General features: G+C 48.0%; 1 protein-coding gene across 1 annotated transcript in view; it reads left to right on the plus strand.

Moving 5' to 3' along the window:
• Positions 1 to 20,744, plus strand: part of LOC124023307 (neogenin-like) — a 117,031-nt gene that overhangs the window by 36,467 nt on the left and 59,820 nt on the right. The window contains 1 exon segment of the mRNA XM_046337819.1: positions 20,290 to 20,444. Within this exon segment, the coding sequence (XP_046193775.1) occupies positions 20,290 to 20,444 (155 nt within the window).

The following is a 20,744-nucleotide window of genomic DNA, read 5'->3' on the forward strand; positions in this document are numbered from 1 at the left end:
TTTCTCCAGGACTGAAATGTGTGTGTGTCTGTGAGTTCCTTAATGCATTTATATATGTTAGGTAACATGTGTGTGTGAGAGATTCTGGGTGGTGGAAATGTGTGCCTGCTGTTTTCATTCCATGTGCTCTTCATAGGCAGGACAAGCCTGGGTCCAGTGAAAGTTGAATAGCCTGCCTGTACAGAGGGAATATTTATTTCTATAGTTATATTTGAGCTAGGAGCCAGCTCAGTGGGGTGTGAAATGTTTCCTCTAATGTGGAATTGAGATGGGAAACTAGAAGATGAGACTTGATGTTTTGTCCACCCATAATAGTGGCTGTAAATGGCCCTCTAGAGCTGAGGCAGTGGGAGTCTGATAAGAATCTCTGGGTGTTTGAACTGTGACATATTGCCTTCCTGATCTCTCCCAGTCGGTCACCCCAACGTCATCAACCTGCCATTTTCAGGAAGTAAAAGAAACGTTCCATGAGATATTTTGGGCACAGACAGGTAATGGGGAAGGAAACATCCCTTTTCACTGCTTTATGGGATTTGGGGATTTGCCTATCTTTTTGGGATCGTGAACGAGAGTGTGGATGGATGGGACCATGAGTGTCTGCCCGTGTAGATGCTCATACTGTGCCTGTGTGTGTGTTGTCATGTGAGATGGTCTGTTAGACAGAAAGCCTCTCCCCATGTTCCAGTCTGTTTGTTCTGTGTGTGACAGCGAGGCCCCACTAGGGCTCTGGCGTGAACTCAGCACTCGCCAGTGTGTGACGAGTGTTATTCACTCGCCAGTGTGTGACGCGTGTTATTCAGTTTGGCCAGTTAGAATCGTGATTGGATGGTTGTCTCTGCTAACCAATGGCGAGCTTCTAAAAAGCTAGAATAGCTCTTATCTGGGTGACTAAGAAGGTAGAGCCACAGAGGCTTCCCCATTTCAAGTAGATTGAATGTCAAGAAAATAATTGGACCAAATTTATCAGGAATTCTTCAAGTTGCACCTTTATGCAACGGAAAACACTACATAGCTCCAAGACATCTCCTCTACTGTACCTCTGGCTCAGTTAGACAGTTTAAACATTACAGTTCTATTTCAATGCACTCTACTAAGTGGTCCCCCAGCGGATACATTTAATTGCTTGTTGCCATGTTAAAGATGTATATTAAAGTTGAACATGGACCATAATTGATTTAGCCATGGGAAGCCTGCATAGTTAGTTTCTTCCCTGTTTGCTTTCTTCACAGCAACCAAAGCTAATTCCCCTATTAACCTTGGTGGTTTAGCACAATTCATCACTTATTCAAACTTATGTCTAGTAGTGACTGTATTAAGGGGATAGTTTCAGGATGTTGTTAACGAGTCAATGTATCCACAGAGTCAGATGAACTTGCGGATACCATTTTTATGTTTCTGTGTGCAGTTGGGAGTTTGCTAGTGTTGGCGCAATTACTTTCCTGTAGACATCCAGTTCATGTGCTAACACTAGTTAGCATTGGCTCGAGAAACTACAGTTGAAGTCTACATAAACTTTGGTTGGAGTCATTAAAACTTGTTTTTCAACAAACTATAGTTTTGGCAAGTCTGTTAGGACATCTACTTTGTGCATAACACAAGTAATTTTTCCAACAATTGTTTACAGACAGATTATTTCACTTATAATTTACTGTATCACAGAAGTTTACATACACTAAGTTGACTGTGCCTTTAAACAGCTTAGAAAATTCCAGAAAATGATATCATGGCTTTAGAAGCTTCTGATAGGCTAATTGACGTCATTTGAGTCAATTGGAGGTACCTGTGGAAGTATTTCAAGGCCTACCTCCACACTCAGTGCCTCTTTGCTTAACATCATGGGAAAATCAAAAGAAATCAGCCAAGACATCAGAATTTTTTAGACCTCCACAAGTCTGGTTCATCCTTGGGAGCAATTTCCAAACGACTTAAGGTACCAACAATAGTACCCAAGTATAAACACCATGGGACCACGCAGCCATCATACCGCTCAGAAAGGAGACACGTTCTGTCTCCTAGAGATGAACGTACTTTGGTGCGAAAAGTACAAATCATTCCCAGAAAAACAGTAAAGGACCTTGTGAAGATGCTGGAGGAAACGGGTGCAAAAATATCTACACTGCTCAAAAAAAGGGAACACATTGTGTTGTTTAAGTAACTCCAAGTCAATCGCACTTCTGTGGAATCAAACTGTCCACTTAAGAAGCAACTCTGATTGACAATACATTTCACATGCTGGTGTGCAAATGGAATAGACAACAGGTGGAAATTATAGGCAATTAGCAAGACACCCCCAATAAAGGAGTGGTTCTGCAAGTGGTGACCACAGACCACTTCTCAGTTCCTATGCTTCCTGGCTGATGCTTTGGTCACTTTTGAATGCTGGTGGTGCTTTACTCTAGTGGTAGCATGAGACGGAGTCTACAACCCACACAAGTGGCTCAGGTAGTGCAGCTGATCCAGGATGAAACATCAATGCGAGCTGTTGCAAGAAGGTTTGCTGTGTCTGTCAGCGTAGTGTCCAGAGCATGGAGGCGCTACCAGGAGACAGGCTAGTACATCAGGAGATGTGGAGGAGGCCGTAGGAGGGCAACAACCCAGCAGCAGGACCGGTACCTCCGCCTTTGTGCAAGGAGGAGCAGGAGGAGCACTGCCAGAGCCCTGTAAAATTACCTCCAGCAGGCCACAAATGTGCATGTGTCTGCTCAAACGGTCAGAAACAGACTCCATGGGGGTGGTATGAGGGCCCGACGTCCACAGGTGGGAGTTGTGCTTACAGCCCAACACCGTGCAGGACGTTTGGCATTTGCCAGAGAACACCAAGATGGGCAAATTTGCCACTGGCGCCCTGTGCTCTTCACAGATGAAAGCAGGTTCACACTGAGCACATGTGACAGACATGACAGAGTCTGGAGACGCCGTGTAGAACGTTCTGCTGCCTGCAACGTCCTCCAGCATGACCGGTTTGGCGGTGGGTCAGTCATGGTGTGGGGTGGCATTTCTTTGGGGGGTCGCACACAACCCTCCATGTGCTTGCCAGAGGTAGCCTGACTGCCATTAGGTACCGAGATGAGATCCTCAGACCCCTTGTGAGACCATATGCTGGTGCGGTTGGCCCTGGGTTCCTCCTGATGCAAGACAATGCTAGACCTCATGTGGCTGGAGTGTGTCAGCAGTTCCTGCAAGAGGAAGGCATTGATGCTATGGACTGGCCCGCCCGTTCCCCAGACCTGAATCCTATTGAGCACATCTGGGACATCAAGTCTCGCTCCATCCACCAACGCCACGTTGCACCACAGACTGTCCAGGAATTGGCGGATGCTTTAGTCCAGGTCTTGGAGGAGATCCCTCAGGAGACCATTTGCCACCTCATCAGGAGCATGCCCAGGCGTTGTAGGGAGGTCATACAGGCACGTGGAGGCCACACACACTACTGAGCATCATTTTGACTTGTTTTTTTTTTAATTTTTTTAATTTTACCTTTATTTAACCAGGCAAGTCAGTTAAGAACACATTCTTACTTTCAATGACGGCCTGGGAACAGTTTTAAAGACATTACATCAGAGTTGGATCAGCCTGTAGTGTGGTTTTTCACTTTAATTTTGAGTGTGACTCCAAATCCAGACCTCCATGGATTGATACATTTTATTTCCATTGATCATTTTTGTGTGATTTTGTTGTCAGCACATTCAACTATGTAAAGAAAAAGGTATTTAATAAGAATATTTAATTCATTCAGATCTAGATTGTGTTATTTTAGTGTTCCCTTTATTTTTTTGAGCAGTGTATATCCACAGTAAAACTAGTCCTATATCGATATAACCTGAAAGGCCGCTCAGCAAGGAAGAAGCCACTGCTCCAAAACCGCTCTAAAAAAGCCAGACGGGTTTGCAACTGCACATGAGGACAAAGATCGTACTTTTTGGAGAAATGTCCTCTGGTCTGATGAAACAAAAATATAACTGTTTGGCCATAATGACCATCATTATGTTTGGAGGAAAAAGGGGGATGCTTGCAAGCCGAAGAACACCATCCCAACCGTGATGCATGGGGAGGTGACAGCATCATGTTGGGGAGGTGACAGCATCATGTTGTGGAGGTGCTTTGCTACAGGAGGGACCAGTGCCCTTCACAAAATAGATGCCATCATGAGGTAGGAAAAGTATCTGGATATATTGAAGCAACATCTCAAGACATCAGTCAGGAAGTTAAAGCTTGGTCGCAAATGGGTCTTCCAAATGGACAATGACCCCAATCATACTTCCAAAGTTGTGGCAAAATGGCTTAAGGACAACAAAGTCAAGGTATTGGAGTGGCCATCACAAAGCCCTGATCTCAATCATATAAAACATTTGTGGGCAGAACTGAAAAAACCTGTGTGAGCAAGGAGGCCTACAAACCTGACTCAGTTACACCAGCTCTGTCAGGAGGAATGGGCCAAAATTCACCCAACTTATTGTGGCAAGCTTGTGGAAGTCAACCCGCAACGTTTGACCCAAGTTAAACACTTTAAAGGCAATGCTACCAAATACAAATTGAATGTATTTCCCCACTGGGAATGTGATGAATGAAATAAAAATGCTGAAATAAGTCATACTCTCTATTATTCTGACATTTCACTTTCTTAAAATATAGTGGTGATCCTAACTGACAGGGAATTTTTACTCGGATTAAATGTCATGAATTGTGAAAAACTGAGTTTAAACGTATTTGGCTAAGGTGTATGTAAACTTCTGACTTCAACTGTACCTCTCACTTCCTTCATACTGGACACCGATACATACAGATTACATCCAGGAGTTCTTCATCTGACTGGGAAAGTAGATAAAGGACCTTATTGCCAAAATCCTAAAGTATCTCTTTAAAAGAACAGCTCTTGGCCTACATGGTTGGAGGAGGGATAGTATTCCTGTATCTCCTAAGATACAAAGAAACGATCAGTCTCAATGACTTATGTTTACAATGGCTTGTATGGAAAGCAGTACCACACTTGGAAGGAACTATAGGAAACATGTACATTGTGATAGCTAGCTGGTATTAAACAACATAAGTATGAAATGATTTTGACTAGAGCAGTGAGGTAGCAAGATCTGATGAATTGATGTGAAAAGTAAAGTCACATACTTTATAGCTCAAAGACAAAACATTGACTCCGATGCTAGACGTCAGGGTCATGAACTATATCAAGTTGTAATGGTGAATAAATACACAGACGTGGTGTAAATATTACAGCCCCCCCCAAACCCCCCAGAGTGCAGATAGGGTTGAGTCAAGTTGACCAGGTACAGGGCCCCGTTCCAATACCTAGATAAATAAGTCTGTCCCTGCTGTAACACAGTTTAATGGAAGGAGGGAAGGTTCCATTACAGAGATACCAACCCCCCAGAGTGCAGATAGGGTTGAGTCAAGTTGACCAGGTACAGGGCCCCGTTCCAATACCTAGATAAATAAGTCTGTCCCTGCTGTAACACAGTTTAATGGAAGGAGGGAAGGGTTCCATTATAGAGACACCAACCCCCCAGAGTGCAGCTAGGGTTGAGTCAAGTTGACCAGGTACAGGGCCCCGTTCCAATACCTAGATAAATAAGTCTGTCCCTACTGTAACACAGTTTAATGGAAGGAGGGAAGGGTTCCATTATAGAGACACCAACCCCCCAGAGTGCAGATAGGGTTGAGTCAAGTTGACCAGGTACAGGGCCCCGTTCCAATACCTAGATAAATAAGTCTGTCCCTACTGTAACACAGTTTAATGGAAGGAGGGAAGGGTTCCATTACAGAGATACCAACCCCCCAGAGTGCAGATAGGGTTGAGTCAAGTTGACCAGGTACAGGGCCCCTTTCCAATACCTAGATAAATAAGTCTGTCCCTACTGTAACACAGTTTAATGGAAGGAGGAAGGGTTCCATTACAGAGATACCAACCCCCCAGAGTGCAGATAGGGTTGAGTCAAGTTGACCAGGTACAGGGCCCCTTTCCAATACCTAGATAAATAAGTCTGTCCCTACTGTAACACAGTTTAATGGAAGGAGGGAAGGGTTCCAATACCTAGAAAAACAAGTCTGTCCCTGCTGTAACACAGTTTAATGGAAGGAGGGAAGGGTTCCAATACCTAGATAAATAAGTCTGTCCCTGCTGTAACACAGTTTAATGGAAGGAGGGAAGGGTTCCAATACCTAGATAAATAAGTCTGTCCCTGCTGTAACACAGTTTAATGGAAGGAGGGAAGGGTTCCAATATCTAGATAAATAAGTCTGTCCCTACTGTAACACAGTTTAATGGAAGGAGGGAAGGGTTCCAATACCTAGATAAATAAGTCTGTCCCTGCTGTAACACAGTTTAATGGAAGGAGGGAAGGGTTCCAATACCTAGATAAATAAGTCTGTCCCTGCTGTAACACAGTTTAATGGAAGGAGGGAAGGGTTCCATTACAGAGATACCAACCCCCCAGAGTGCAGATAGGGTTGAGTCAAGTTGACCAGGTACAGGGCCCCTTTCCAATACCTAGATAAATAAGTCTGTCCCTACTGTAACACAGTTTAATGGAAGGAGGGAAGGGTTCCAATACCTAGATAAATAAGTCTGTCCCTACTGTAACACAGTTTAATGGAAGGAGGGAAGGGTTCCAATACCTAGATAAATAAGTCTGTCCCTACTCTAACACAGTTTAATGGAAGGAGGGAAGGTTCCATTACAGAGACTCCAACCGTTAGATGTCAGATCATTGATTACTTTGAGGAATAAAGGTTGGCAGGAAGGATGTTGTCAGAGTATTAGAACAGGGGCATTGGCTTCTGTTTTGTAGGAGTCTGGTCTTTTGACTTGGAACTGTTTGAAGGAAATACCAGCGAGAACTAACAACATTCAGAATCGTAGCCGTCCAATCTTTTGTAATTTCTACCAGCTTCCAGCTTTAGTTCGAGCCACATGTTGTTCTTGGACCATCCTAAAAGGCGTTGGGTGTTAGACGTCCCAGGAATGATCTCTCTGTGGTTATTACCCAGAATGCATTCCTTGCTGCTGCTGTATGTTGGTCCAGCCGCTGGGAAAACAATGATCAAGCATCTGACCACCGCCGCCTTATTCTTCCCTCACTGTTTGTTTTGGTCGGGATTTAGACTAAAGCCGTTATCGTGAAAAGAACAGGAGAGCTATTTAGCTCAAGCCCATGTTCCGTTCCCCCCTCCGGGTAGAGTACAAACCTCACTGGCCAGGCTGTTTTGGGAGTCATAAAGCTAAATATGGCTCGGGGATAAGCTAATCAAAAGAGGACCATCGGACTCTCCCAAAACATTTGTTTGGTGTAAAACCCTCTAATCCAGATAAGTAAAGAAGAGCGATGGGTCCTCAGTCAATAATATGTTGTGTAATGTAGCTATGCAATCCAAGTTAACGGTGTTTTGTCTTTGTGCCTTGTATCATAGTCAGAATTATAATGGCTTGAGTGCTAACTATGCTTACTGTAGATGCCCTTGAAGTGAGGGTGCGTTCAGGATTGCAATGTTTTGAGCGTCAACCTAAATGCTTTGGTGTTGACCAGCATACAAGGCCAATTCCTTTAAAGCTAGAATCCTTCGTTTTTATAGACATTTTTGGACTTATAAATGAATGATGTATGTCCATTGATTCTTGAAGAATGTAACTTATAAATGACATATTAGCTTAGTTAATCAGTTGAACCCCAATAAAACAGTACATAAAAGCTTGTTTTTTTACTCCTATGTTTGTAAACAATGTAAACAAACACTAGCCTCCACTTTGTTAAAACTATCGTTTTGATATCATAGATGGTCAGTCCTTTCATCCATAGCTCTAGAATCTGAGTGGTTACATTTGTTATTTGAGAGTGGTTATGCTTTATTGTTTCATTGAAGGATTCTAGCTTTAACAGTTTAAAACATTGTATTCCACCTGTTGATCACCATGTCTCGATTTGAGGCTGTTGTAGGACCCCAATACACTACCACTGGTTCAGGTTAACACAGGTTCACAAAACTATCATCATCCTGAACGCAGCTCTGTTCAAAGCCACAGTATGTTGCTAAACTCTCTCCTTCACATAGTCTTCCAAAAAGCCTATTGGGAAGCCATAGAGGGCTTTGTGTTACAAACTGACAGTAAAGATGTATGACCTTCCACTGTCCTCCTAAATAACTCAACTGCAGTCCGACCCAGGAAGGGAAAGTAATAAAGCTTCTACTACTATTACTAATCTAGCTGCTGAAGAAAATAATTTGAGCCCCCTGTGAGAATTGTCCCAGCAGTTTCTCTGACTGCCTGGCAGAATGGATGGAGAGAGAGAGAGGCTCTTGGTTCACTTTGATGCTACATCCATTTACTGTGGGGTCTGGAGAGCACTGGGTTTTCTCTCTGGAGAGCCTGTTTCTATACGAGTGGGAGTGTGACTTACTGACTTTCAGTGGGATTGGTGTGTTAGAAGTGTCCTTGTCACATTCTAGGTCTGGACAGGGATATGGGGAGAGATGATTCTCGAAGGGAATAGAATCAAATAGAACATGATGGATTTAGACAATCTATTATTACATTACAATGCAGAGACGTTGCATAAATGCTTCACACAATGAGATTGATGTACAGAACATTAAAGCATGAACATCATTGATCAGTTGTAAATGTCAGAAATGGCTGGCTGTGTATTTTAGTCCTCAAGGTAAACAGGTAGCAGGCAGGGAGAAGATGGATGTGATCAGTCATCATGTAGTCTTCTAGTGCTGTAATTGCAGTGCTCTGTGCAATCTGGTCTCTATTGTAAACCAGGATGGTGTTCTTAGGTGTGAAAACCATTCCTCCTACACACACACACACACACACACACACACACACACACACACACACACACACACACACACACACACACACACACACACACACACACACACACACACGGATGTACAAACGCATCCCCTCAAGCAAATCCCCCAGCCTGCACACTCAAATGCCCATGTAATACACACTTCCCTTGTCCTCCCCTCATAAAAACACCACACACACACACTGCCACATGTCCCTAGTCTCCTGGCAGCTCCCAGTCCCCATAAGCTTTATTGGTATATTTAGTCAACTTGTGCTCATTGCTCAGTCCAATAGGTTCCATTTGTCTGAACTCCAGTTAGAGGAAATGGTGTGCGTCAGCTCGGGGAGGGAGGAGAACGAGGGAGAGGGGACATCTCTCTCTGCCAGAGATAATGAGCACCACAGGGTCCCAGCCTCCGCCAGGACCTGCCACCAGAACACCTCACCAGGGGGCCCCCACACTGCTCAGGGACACACACAGATACTGCAACAGACGCACACTGCGGCATAACACACACACTGCAGCACACTGACACACACATTAAGACCAGCAATAACTCAGACACACAGAACATTTCGACTTTATCACACAGCAATGAATATTCTCTTCCCCCTTATCACACAGCAATGAATACTCTCTTCCCCCTCATCACACAGCAATGAATATTCTCTTCCCCCTCATCACACAGCAATGAATACTCTCTTCCCCCTCATCACACAGCAATGAATACTCTCTTCCCCCTCATCACACAGCAATGAATACTCTCTTCCCCCTCATCACACAGCAATGAATACTCTCTTCCCCCTCATCACACAGCAATGAATACTCTCTTCCCCCTCATCACACAGCAATGAATACTCTCTTCCCCCTCATCACACAGCAATGAATACTCTCTTCCCCCTCATCACACAGCAATGAATACTCTCTTCCCCCTCATCACACAGCAATGAATACTCTCTTCTTCCCCCCATCACACAGCAATGAATACTCTCTTCCCCCCCATCACACAGCAATGAATACTCTCTTCCCCCTCATCACACAGCAATGAATACTCTCTTCCCCCTCTTCACACAGCAATGAATACTCTCTTCCCCCTCTTCATCACACAGCAATGAATACTCTCTTCACCCTCTTCATCACACAGCAATGAATACTCTCTTCCCCCTCTTCATCACACAGCAATGAATACTCTCTTCCCCCTCTTCATCACACAGCAATGAATACTCTCTTCCCCCTCTTCATCACACAGCAATGAATACTCTCTCTCGCAGTTGTCCCATCTCTACAACACCGCACTGCGTTAGCAGTTGTCCCGTCTCAAACTGTTCCCCAATAGATGGGGTCAGGGTTCGCTGAGTGCTAAAGCGCGTAGCGTGTAAAAATCATCTGTCCTTGGTTGCATCACTCACAACCGATTTCCATCTTCAGCACAGTAACTGTTCGTCTGGAGCTTCATGAAATGAGTTTCCATGGCCGAGCAGCCGCACACAAGCCTAAGATCACCATGCGCAACGCCAATCGTTGGCTGGAGTGGTGTAAAGCTCGCCCCCATTGGAACCTGAAGCAGTGGAAAGACGTTCTCTGGGGTGATGAATCACACTTCACCATCTGGCAGTCCGACAACAAATCTGGTTTTGGCGGATGCCAGGACAACGCTACCTGCCCAAATGCATAGTGCCAAACTGTAAAGTTGGTGGAGGAGGAATAATGGTCTGGGGCTGTTTTTCATGGTTCAGGACCCTTAGTTTAGTTGAAGGGAAATCTTAACGCTACAGCAAACAATGACATTCTATACGATTCTGTGCATACAATTTTGTGGCAACAGTTTGGGGAAGGCCATTTCCTGTTTCAGCATTGACAATGCCCCCAAAATGGTTTGTCGATCAGTGTGGATTCCAGTTAGACAATGTGCTGCCACTCAGAACAAGATATATTCCATTTCGACAACGTTCTGCTAGTCAGTGGCACCCTGTTAGACGACAGGGTGCCACTCAGAACCTTATATATCCCAGTTAGTCGACAGGGACAGGGTGCCACTCAGAAGCTTATATATCCCAGTTAGCCGACAGGGACAGGGTGCCACTCAGAAGCGTATATATCCCAGTTAGTCGACAGGGACAGGGTGCCACTCAGAAGCGTATATATCCCAGTTAGCCGACAGGGACAGGGTGCCACTCAGAAGCTTATATATCCCAGTTAGCCGACAGGGACAGGGTGCCACTCAGAACCTTATATATCCCAGTTAGCCGACAGGGACAGGGTGCCACTCAGAAGCTTATATATCCCAGTTAGCCGACAGGGTGCCACTCAGAACCTTATATATCCCAGTTAGCCGACAGGGACAGGGTGCCACTCAGAAGCTTATATATCCCAGTTAGCCGACAGGGACAGGGTGCCACTCAGAACCTTATATATCCCAGTTAGCCGACAGGGTGCCACTCAGAACCTTATATATCCCAGTTAGCCGACAGGGACAGGGTGCCACTCAGAAGCTTATATATCCCAGTTAGCCGACAGGGACAGGGTGCCACTCAGAACCTTATATATCCCAGTTAGCCGACAGGGTGCCACTCAGAACCTTATATATCCCAGTTAGCCGACAGGGTGCCACTCAGAACCTTATATATCCCAGTTAGCCGACAGGGACAGGGTGCCACTCAGAAGCTTATATATCCCAGTTAGCCGACAGGGTGCCACTCAGAACCTTATATATCCCAGTTAGCCGACAGGGACAGGGTGCCACTCAGAAGCGTATATATCCCAGTTAGCCGACAGGGACAGGGTGCCACTCAGAAGCTTATATATCCCAGTTAGCCGACAGGGACAGGGTGCCACTCAGAACCTTATATATCCCAGTTAGCCGACAGGGACAGGGTGCCACTCAGAAGCTTATATATCCCAGTTAGCCGACAGGGTGCCACTCAGAACCTTATATATCCCAGTTAGCCGACAGGGACAGGGTGCCACTCAGAAGCTTATATATCCCAGTTAGCCGACAGGGACAGGGTGCCACTCAGAACCTTATATATCCCAGTTAGCCGACAGGGTGCCACTCAGAACCTTATATATCCCAGTTAGCCGACAGGGACAGGGTGCCACTCAGAAGCTTATATATCCCAGTTAGCCGACAGGGTGCCACTCAGAACCTTATATATCCCAGTTAGCCGACAGGGACAGGGTGCCACTCAGAACCTTATATCCCAGTTAGCCGACAGGGACAGGGTGCCACTCAGAACCGTATATATCCCAGTTAGACGACAGGGTGTGCCACTCAGAAGCTTATATATCCCAGTTAGCTGACAGGGTGCCACTCAGAACCTTATATATCCCAGTTAGCCGACAGGGTGCCACTCAGAACCTTATATATCCCAGTTAGCCGACAGGGTGCCACTCAGAACCTTATATATCCCAGTTAGCCGACAGGGACAGGGTGCCACTCAGAACTTTATATATCCCAGTTAGCCGACAGGGACAGGGTGCCACTCAGAACCTTATATATCCCAGTTAGCCGACAGGGACAGGGTGCCACTCAGAACCTTATATCCCAGTTAGCCGACAGGGACAGGGTGCCACTCAGAACCGTATATATCCCAGTTAGACGACAGGGTGTGCCACTCAGAAGCTTATATATCCCAGTTAGCTGACAGGGTGCCACTCAGAACCTTATATATCCCAGTTAGCCGACAGGGTGCCACTCAGAACCTTATATATCCCAGTTAGCCGACAGGGACAGGGTGCCACTCAGAACCTTATATATCCCAGTTAGACGACAGGGACAGGGTGCCACTCAGAACCTTATATATCCCAGTTAGCCGACAGGGACAGGGTGCCACTCAGAACTTTATATATCCCAGTTAGCCGACAGGGACAGGGTGCCACTCAGAACCTTATATATCCCAGTTAGCCGACAGGGACAGGGTGCCACTCAGAACCTTATATCCCAGTTAGCCGACAGGGACAGGGTGCCACTCAGAACCGTATATATCCCAGTTAGACGACAGGGTGTGCCACTCAGAAGCTTATATATCCCAGTTAGCTGACAGGGTGCCACTCAGAACCTTATATATCCCAGTTAGCCGACAGGGTGCCACTCAGAACCTTATATATCCCAGTTAGCCGACAGGGTGCCACTCAGAACCTTATATATCCCAGTTAGCCGACAGGGTGCCACTCAGAAGCTTATATATCCCAGTTAGACGACAGGGTGCCACTCAGAACCTTATATTTTCCAGTTAGACTACGGGGTGCCACTCAGAACCTTATATATTCCAGTTAGACTACAGGGTGCCACTCAGAGCCTTATATATTCCAGTTAGACTACGGGGTGCCACTCAGAACCTTATATATTCCAGTTAGACTACGGGGTGCCACTCAGAACCTTATATATCCCAGTTAGACGACAGGGTGCCACTCAGAACCTTATATATTCCAGTTAGACTACGGGGTGCCACTCAGAACCTTATATATTCCAGTTAGACTACAGGGTGCCAATCAGAACCTTATATATCCCAGTTAGCCGACAGGGACAGGGTGCCACTCAGAAGCGTATATATCCCAGTTAGCCGACAGGGACAGGGTGCCACTCAGAAGCTTATATATCCCAGTTAGCCGACAGGGACAGGGTGCCACTCAGAACCTTATATATCCCAGTTAGCAGACAGGGACAGGGTGCCACTCAGAAGCTTATATATCCCAGTTAGCCGACAGGGTGCCACTCAGAACCTTATATATCCCAGTTAGCCGACAGGGACAGGGTGCCACTCAGAAGCTTATATATCCCAGTTAGCCGACAGGGACAGGGTGCCACTCAGAACCTTATATATCCCAGTTAGCCGACAGGGTGCCACTCAGAACCTTATATATCCCAGTTAGCCGACAGGGACAGGGTGCCACTCAGAAGCTTATATATCCCAGTTAGCCGACAGGGACAGGGTGCCACTCAGAACCTTATATATCCCAGTTAGACGACAGGGACAGGGTGCCACTCAGAACCTTATATATCCCAGTTAGCCGACAGGGACAGGGTGCCACTCAGAACTTTATATATCCCAGTTAGCCGACAGGGACAGGGTGCCACTCAGAACCTTATATATCCCAGTTAGCCGACAGGGACAGGGTGCCACTCAGAACCTTATATCCCAGTTAGCCGACAGGGACAGGGTGCCACTCAGAACCGTATATATCCCAGTTAGACGACAGGGTGTGCCACTCAGAAGCTTATATATCCCAGTTAGCTGACAGGGTGCCACTCAGAACCTTATATATCCCAGTTAGCCAACAGGGTGCCACTCAGAACCTTATATATCCCAGTTAGCCGACAGGGTGCCACTCAGAACCTTATATATCCCAGTTAGCCGACAGGGTGCCACTCAGAAGCTTATATATCCCAGTTAGACGACAGGGTGCCACTCAGAACCTTATATTTTCCAGTTAGACTACGGGGTGCCACTCAGAACCTTATATATTCCAGTTAGACTACAGGGTGCCACTCAGAGCCTTATATATTCCAGTTAGACTACGGGGTGCCACTCAGAACCTTATATATTCCAGTTAGACTACGGGGTGCCACTCAGAACCTTATATATCCCAGTTAGACGACAGGGTGCCACTCAGAACCTTATATATTCCAGTTAGACTACGGGGTGCCACTCAGAACCTTATATATTCCAGTTAGACTACAGGGTGCCAATCAGAACCTTATATATTCCAGTTAGACTACAGGGTGCCACTCAGAACCTTATATATTCCAGTTAGACTACAGGGTGCCAATCAGAACCTTATATATTCCAGTTAGACTACAGGGTGCCACTCAGAACCTTAAATATTCCAGTTAGACTACAGGGTCCCACTCAGAGCCTTATATATTCCAGTTAGACTACAGGGTCCCACTCAGAACCTTATATATTCCAGTAAGGCTACGGGGTGCCACTCAGAACCTTATATATTCCAGTTAGACTACAGGGTGCCACACAGAACCTTAAATATTCCAGTTTGACTACAGGGTGCCACTCAGAGCCTTATATATTCCAGTTAGACTACAGGGTGCCACTCAGAACCTTATATATTCCAGTTAGACTACAGGGTGCCACTCAGATCATTGCTCAGATGGTTGGAGGATGGAGTTTAATTAGAGTTATGGGTAAAACTGATTTAAACCACGACTGAATTACCTGTAGGCTATTAGCTGTAAGTTGCTCTGGATAAGAGGGCCTGCTAAATGATCATATTATAGAACAGATAACCTTGCTGATTACGCTGTTGAACCCATCCTCTGTTCCCCAAGAGTAGAAAGGACCATATCCACCCAACTGTTAACCACAATCAGTCTGTGGTCCACATGTGAATGGGATGCTATTGGAGAGCTGTGAAGGCTGATACAGAGGTTTGACACGATGCTCCTCGCCAACAACACAGCTATTATACCTTGGCTACAGAGGTCAGGTCTTATCAGAGCACTGAGCCTCCTCCACCCCCCCCACACACACACACACAACCCTACTGACCAACAACACCGCTATTATACCTTGGTTACGGAGGTCACATCTTATCAGAGCACTGAGCTGCCCCCCCCCATACACACATACAATCCGACTTACACACACTCGGGCACACACACACACACACACACACAATCCTACACACACACAGTCAGCCTCCTCAGAGCCACACTCCAATTACACTGTAAAGGACACGGCTGAGACACAGCGCTCTGCATGACCTTGTTACAGGAGAGATGGATGAGGCCATTTATCTCCACAGACGATCAAATAAGTTGACCCTGCCCTCATTACCCTGGTCTGGGGTAGAACTCCATCTGTACACAACTCTCCATAGGATGAGACACAGGGATAATTCTAGGCAGATTTGAACTACTTTGAGATGCTTTGTTATAAAAAGTCTACAGGGAAGATGGAGGTAGAGACGAGGACATTGCTTTGTGTTTTCCTGGTTGGATAACAGGTCTTAAGGATTGCCGTTTAGTTAAAGGTTCAGGGGAAGTTGAAGCCAAAGTTGTTCCGTTTTCAAATAGTTTGTTCTACCTTCACTGGCAAGTAAGGATGGAAAGAGACTGGCTGGAGCTGAAATGGAAAGAGACTGGCTGGAGCTGAAATGGAAAGAGACTGGCTGGAGCTGAAATGGAAAGAGACTGGCTGGAGCTGAAATGGAAAGAGACTGGCTGGAGCTGAAATGGAAAGAGACTGGCTGGAGCTGAAATGGAAAGAGACTGGCTGGAGCTGAAATGGAAAGGGACTGGGCGGAGCTGAAATGGAGAGGGACTGGGCGGAGCTGAAATGGAGAGGGACTGGGCGGAGCTGAAATGGAGAGGGACTGGGCGGAGCTGAAATGGAGAGGGACTGGGCGGAGCTGAAATGGAGAGGGACTGGGCGGAGCTGAAATGGAGAGGGACTGGGCGGAGCTGAAATGGAGAGGGACTGGGCGGAGCTGAAATGGAGAGGGACTGGGCGGAGCTGAAATGGAGAGGGACTGGCTGGAGCTGAAATGGAGAGGGACTGGCTGGAGCTGAAATGGAAAGAGACTGGCTGGAGCTGAAAGGGACTGGGCGGAGCTGAAATGGAAAGAGACTGGGCGGAGCTGAAATGGAAAGAGACTGGGCGGAGCTGAAATGGAGAGAGACTGGGCGGAGCTGAAATGGAGAGAGACTGGGCGGAACTGAAATGGAGAGAGACTGGGCGGAGCTGAAATGGAGAGAGACTGGGCGGAACTGAAATGGAAAGAGACTGGGCGGAGCTGAAATGGAGAGAGACTGGGCGGAACTGAAATGGAAAGAGACTGGGCGGAGCTGAAATGGAAAGAGACTGGGCGGAGCTGAAATGGAAAGAGACTGGGCGGAGCTGAAAGGGACTGGGCGGGGCTGAAATGGAGAGGGACTGGGCGGAGCTGAAATGGAGAGGGACTGGGCGGAGCTGAAATGGAGAGGGACTGGGCGGAGCTGAAATGGAGAGGGACTGGGCGGAGCTGAAATGGAGAGAGACTGGGCGGAGCTGAAATGGAGAGAGACTGGGCGGAGCTGAAATGGAGAGAGACTGGGCGGAGCTGAAATGGAGAGAGACTGGGCGGAGCTGAAATGGAGAGGGACTGGGCGGAGCTGAAATGGAAAGGGACTGGGCGGAGCTGAAATGGAGAGGGACTGGGCGGAGCTGAAATGGAAAGGGACTGGGCGGAGCTGAAATGGAAAGGGACTGGGCGGAGCTGAAATGGAAAGGGACTGGGCGGAGCTGAAATGGAAAGGGACTGGGCGGAGCTGAAATGGAAAGAGACTGGGCGGAGCTGAAAGGGACTGGGCGGGGCTGAAATGGAGAGGGACTGGGCGGAGCTGAAATGGAGAGGGACTGGGCGGAGCTGAAATGGAGAGGGACTGGGCGGAGCTGAAATGGAGAGGGACTGGGCGGAGCTGAAATGGAGAGGGACTGGGCGGAGCTGAAATGGAGAGGGACTGGGCGGAGCTGAAATGGAGAGGGACTGGGCGGAGCTGAAATGGAGAGGGACTGGGCGGAGCTGAAATGGAGAGGGACTGGGCGGAGCTGAAATGGAGAGGGACTGGGCGGAGCTGAAATGGAGAGGGACTGGGCGGAGGTGAAATGGAGAGAGACTGGGCGGAGCTGAAATGGAGAGAGACTGGGCGGAGCTGAAATGGAGAGAGACTGGGCGGAGGTGAAATGGAGAGAGACTGGGCGGAGCTGAAATGGAGAGAGACTGGGCGGAGCTGAAATGGAGAGAGACTGGGCGGAGCTGAAATGGAAAGAGACTGGGCGGAGCTGAAATGGAAAGCGACTGGGCGGAGCTGAAATGGAAAGCGACTGGGCGGAGCTGAAATGGAAAGGGACTGGGCGGAGCTGAAATGGAAAGGGACTGGGCGGAGCTGAAATGGAAAGGGACTGGGCGGAGCTGAAATGGAAAGAGACTGGGCGGAGCTGAAAGGGACTGGGCGGGGCTGAAATGGAGAGGGACTGGGCGGAGCTGAAATGGAGAGGACTGGGCGGAGCTGAAATGGAGAGGGACTGGGCGGAGCTGAAATGGAGAGGGACTGGGCGGAGCTGAAATGGAGAGGGACTGGGCGGAGCTGAAATGGAGAGGGACTGGGCGGAGCTGAAATGGAGAGGGACTGGGCGGAGCTGAAATGGAGAGGGACTGGGCGGAGCTGAAATGGAGAGGGACTGGGCGGAGCTGAAATGGAGAGGGACTGGGCGGAGCTGAAATGGAGAGGGACTGGGCGGAGCTGAAATGGAGAGGGACTGGGCGGAGCTGAAATGGAGAGGGACTGGGCGGAGCTGAAATGGAGAGGGACTGGGCGGAGCTGAAATGGAGAGAGACTGGGCGGAGGTGAAATGGAGAGAGACTGGGCGGAGCTGAAATGGAGAGAGACTGGGCGGAGCTGAAATGGAAAGAGACTGGGCGGAGCTGAAATGGAAAGCGACTGGGCGGAGCTGAAATGGAAAGCGACTGGGCGGAGCTGAAATGGAAAGCGACTGGGCGGAGCTGAAATGGAAAGCGACTGGGCGGAGCTGAAATGGAGAGAGACTGGGCGGAGCTGAAATGGAAAGCGACTGGGCGGAGCTGAAATGGAGAGAGACTGGGCGGAGCTGAAATGGAGAGGGACTGGGCGGAGCTGAAATGGAGAGGGACTGGGCGGAGCTGAAATGGAGAGGGACTGGGCGGAGGTGAAATGGAGAGGGACTGGGCGGAGGTGAAATGGAGAGGGACTGGGCGGAGGTGAAATGGAGAGAGACTGGGCGGAGCTGAAATGGAGAGAGACTGGGCGGAGCTGAAATGGAGAGAGACTGGGCGGAGCTGAAATGGAAAGAGACTGGGCGGAGCTGAAATGGAGAGAGACTGGGCGGAGCTGAAATGGAGAGAGACTGGGCGGAGCTGAAATGGAGAGAGACTGGGCGGAGCTGAAATGGAGAGGGACTGGGCGGAGCTGAAATGGAGAGGGACTGGGCGGAGCTGAAATGGAGAGGGACTGGGCGGAGCTGAAATGGAGAGGGACTGGGCGGAGCTGAAATGGAGAGGGACTGGGCGGAGCTGAAATGGAGAGGGACTGGGCGGAGCTGAAATGGAGAGGGACTGGGCGGAGCTGAAATGGAGAGAGACTGGGCGGAGGTGAAATGGAGAGAGACTGGGCGGAGGTGAAATGGAGAGAGACTGGGCGGAGGTGAAATGGAGAGAGACTGGGCGGAGCTTAAATGGAAAGAGACTGGGCGGAGCTGAAATGGAGAGAGACTGGGCGGAGCTGAAATGGAGAGAGACTGGGCGCAGCTGAAATGGAGAGAGACTGGGCGGAGCTGAAATGGAAAGAGACTGGGTACTATAGGCGATGGGATTTAGCTATGAGTCCCTGCGTTGTCTCTTCCTCCGTCTCGACCGTCCATGTTTTCAGTGAAGCGTGATGTTATGTGATTCCATTTGATTTTCCAGTTCTCACTAACTGTTCTATCACAGCCTGCAGCTGGGAACACGCTACAGTGTTGTTTAACAGCCTGTTATGGAGCGTTACCCTTCACATTACAAGAGGAGAACATGATAGGTCATCTCACATTAAATTATTTCTCAGTAGACCGTTCTACACACCCACACACACCGTTTTATTTATTTATTTTAATGAACGTTTATTTAACTGGGCAAGTCAGTTAAGAACAAATTTGTATTTACAATGAGGGCCTTTGGGGACGGGGGCTGGGATTAAAAAAACAATAATCATTGTACTAAACACATCATGGCAAGAGACAACATATCGTAGAGACCTAATACAACAACATAGCGTGGTAGCAACACACGGCAACAACATGGTAGCAACACAACATGGCAGCAGCATAAAACATGGTACAAACATTGGGCACAGACAACAGCACAAAGGGCAAGAAGGTTGAGACAACACATCACACAAAGCAGCCTATCAGTAAGGGTGTCCATGATGGAGTCTGTGAATGAGAGATTGAGATTAAACTGTCCAGTTTGAGTGTTTGTTGCAGCTCGTTCCAGTCACTAGCTGCAGCGAACTGAAAATAGGAGAGACCCGGGGATACCCCCACACAGGCACACCCACAGAAACACAACCACGCACCCCCCACACACACACACACACACGCACCCCCCACACACGCACGCACCCCCCACACACACGCACGCCCCCCCACACACACACACACACATATGCACCCCCCACACACACGCATGCACCCCCATACACACGCATGCACCCCCACACACACTCATGCACCCCCACACACACACACGTATGCACCCCCACACACACGCATGCACCCCCCACACACTTGCACGCCCCCTCCCACACACACACACGTATGCACCCCCCACACACATGCATGCACCCCCATACACACGCATGACACACACACACAGACACAGACACAGACACAGACACACACACACAGACACTCTGACATCCCCACACACACACAGACACTCTGACACACCTCTCCCCTGCTGTATGTTGCAGTTCCTCCAGAGTTCCTGAAGAGGCCGGCCAACATCTACGCCCACGAGTCCATGGACATCATGTTTCAGTGTGAGGTCACAGGTTCCCCCGCCCCCACCGTCAAATGGGTCAAAAACGGAGACGCTGTCATTCCCAGCGACTACTTCAAAATCATTGTAAGTTTGTTGTAAAATGTCATTAGGATGTGTGACGTAAAACCTGTAGTTCAGCTTCTGATCTTTACTGAGGGGAACTTATAGTGACTTTCTACAGTCTGATACCTCTTAACCAATCGCTTTAACAAGCATAACTTCAGCTAGATGCTCAACTGATGTTGTCTTTGATTTACGAGTGGTCGGTCAATCACCATATTGATCTCACACAGTCTCCACCTCGAGACATTGACCTATTTCCCCCTCCACCACCTGATGTTATTGACCTCTCTCTCTCTCTCTCTCTCGATCTCTGTCTCGATC

This window comes from Oncorhynchus gorbuscha, unplaced genomic scaffold, assembly GCF_021184085.1.
Source record: "Oncorhynchus gorbuscha isolate QuinsamMale2020 ecotype Even-year unplaced genomic scaffold, OgorEven_v1.0 Un_scaffold_1581, whole genome shotgun sequence".
Taxonomy (NCBI): domain Eukaryota; kingdom Metazoa; phylum Chordata; class Actinopteri; order Salmoniformes; family Salmonidae; genus Oncorhynchus; species Oncorhynchus gorbuscha.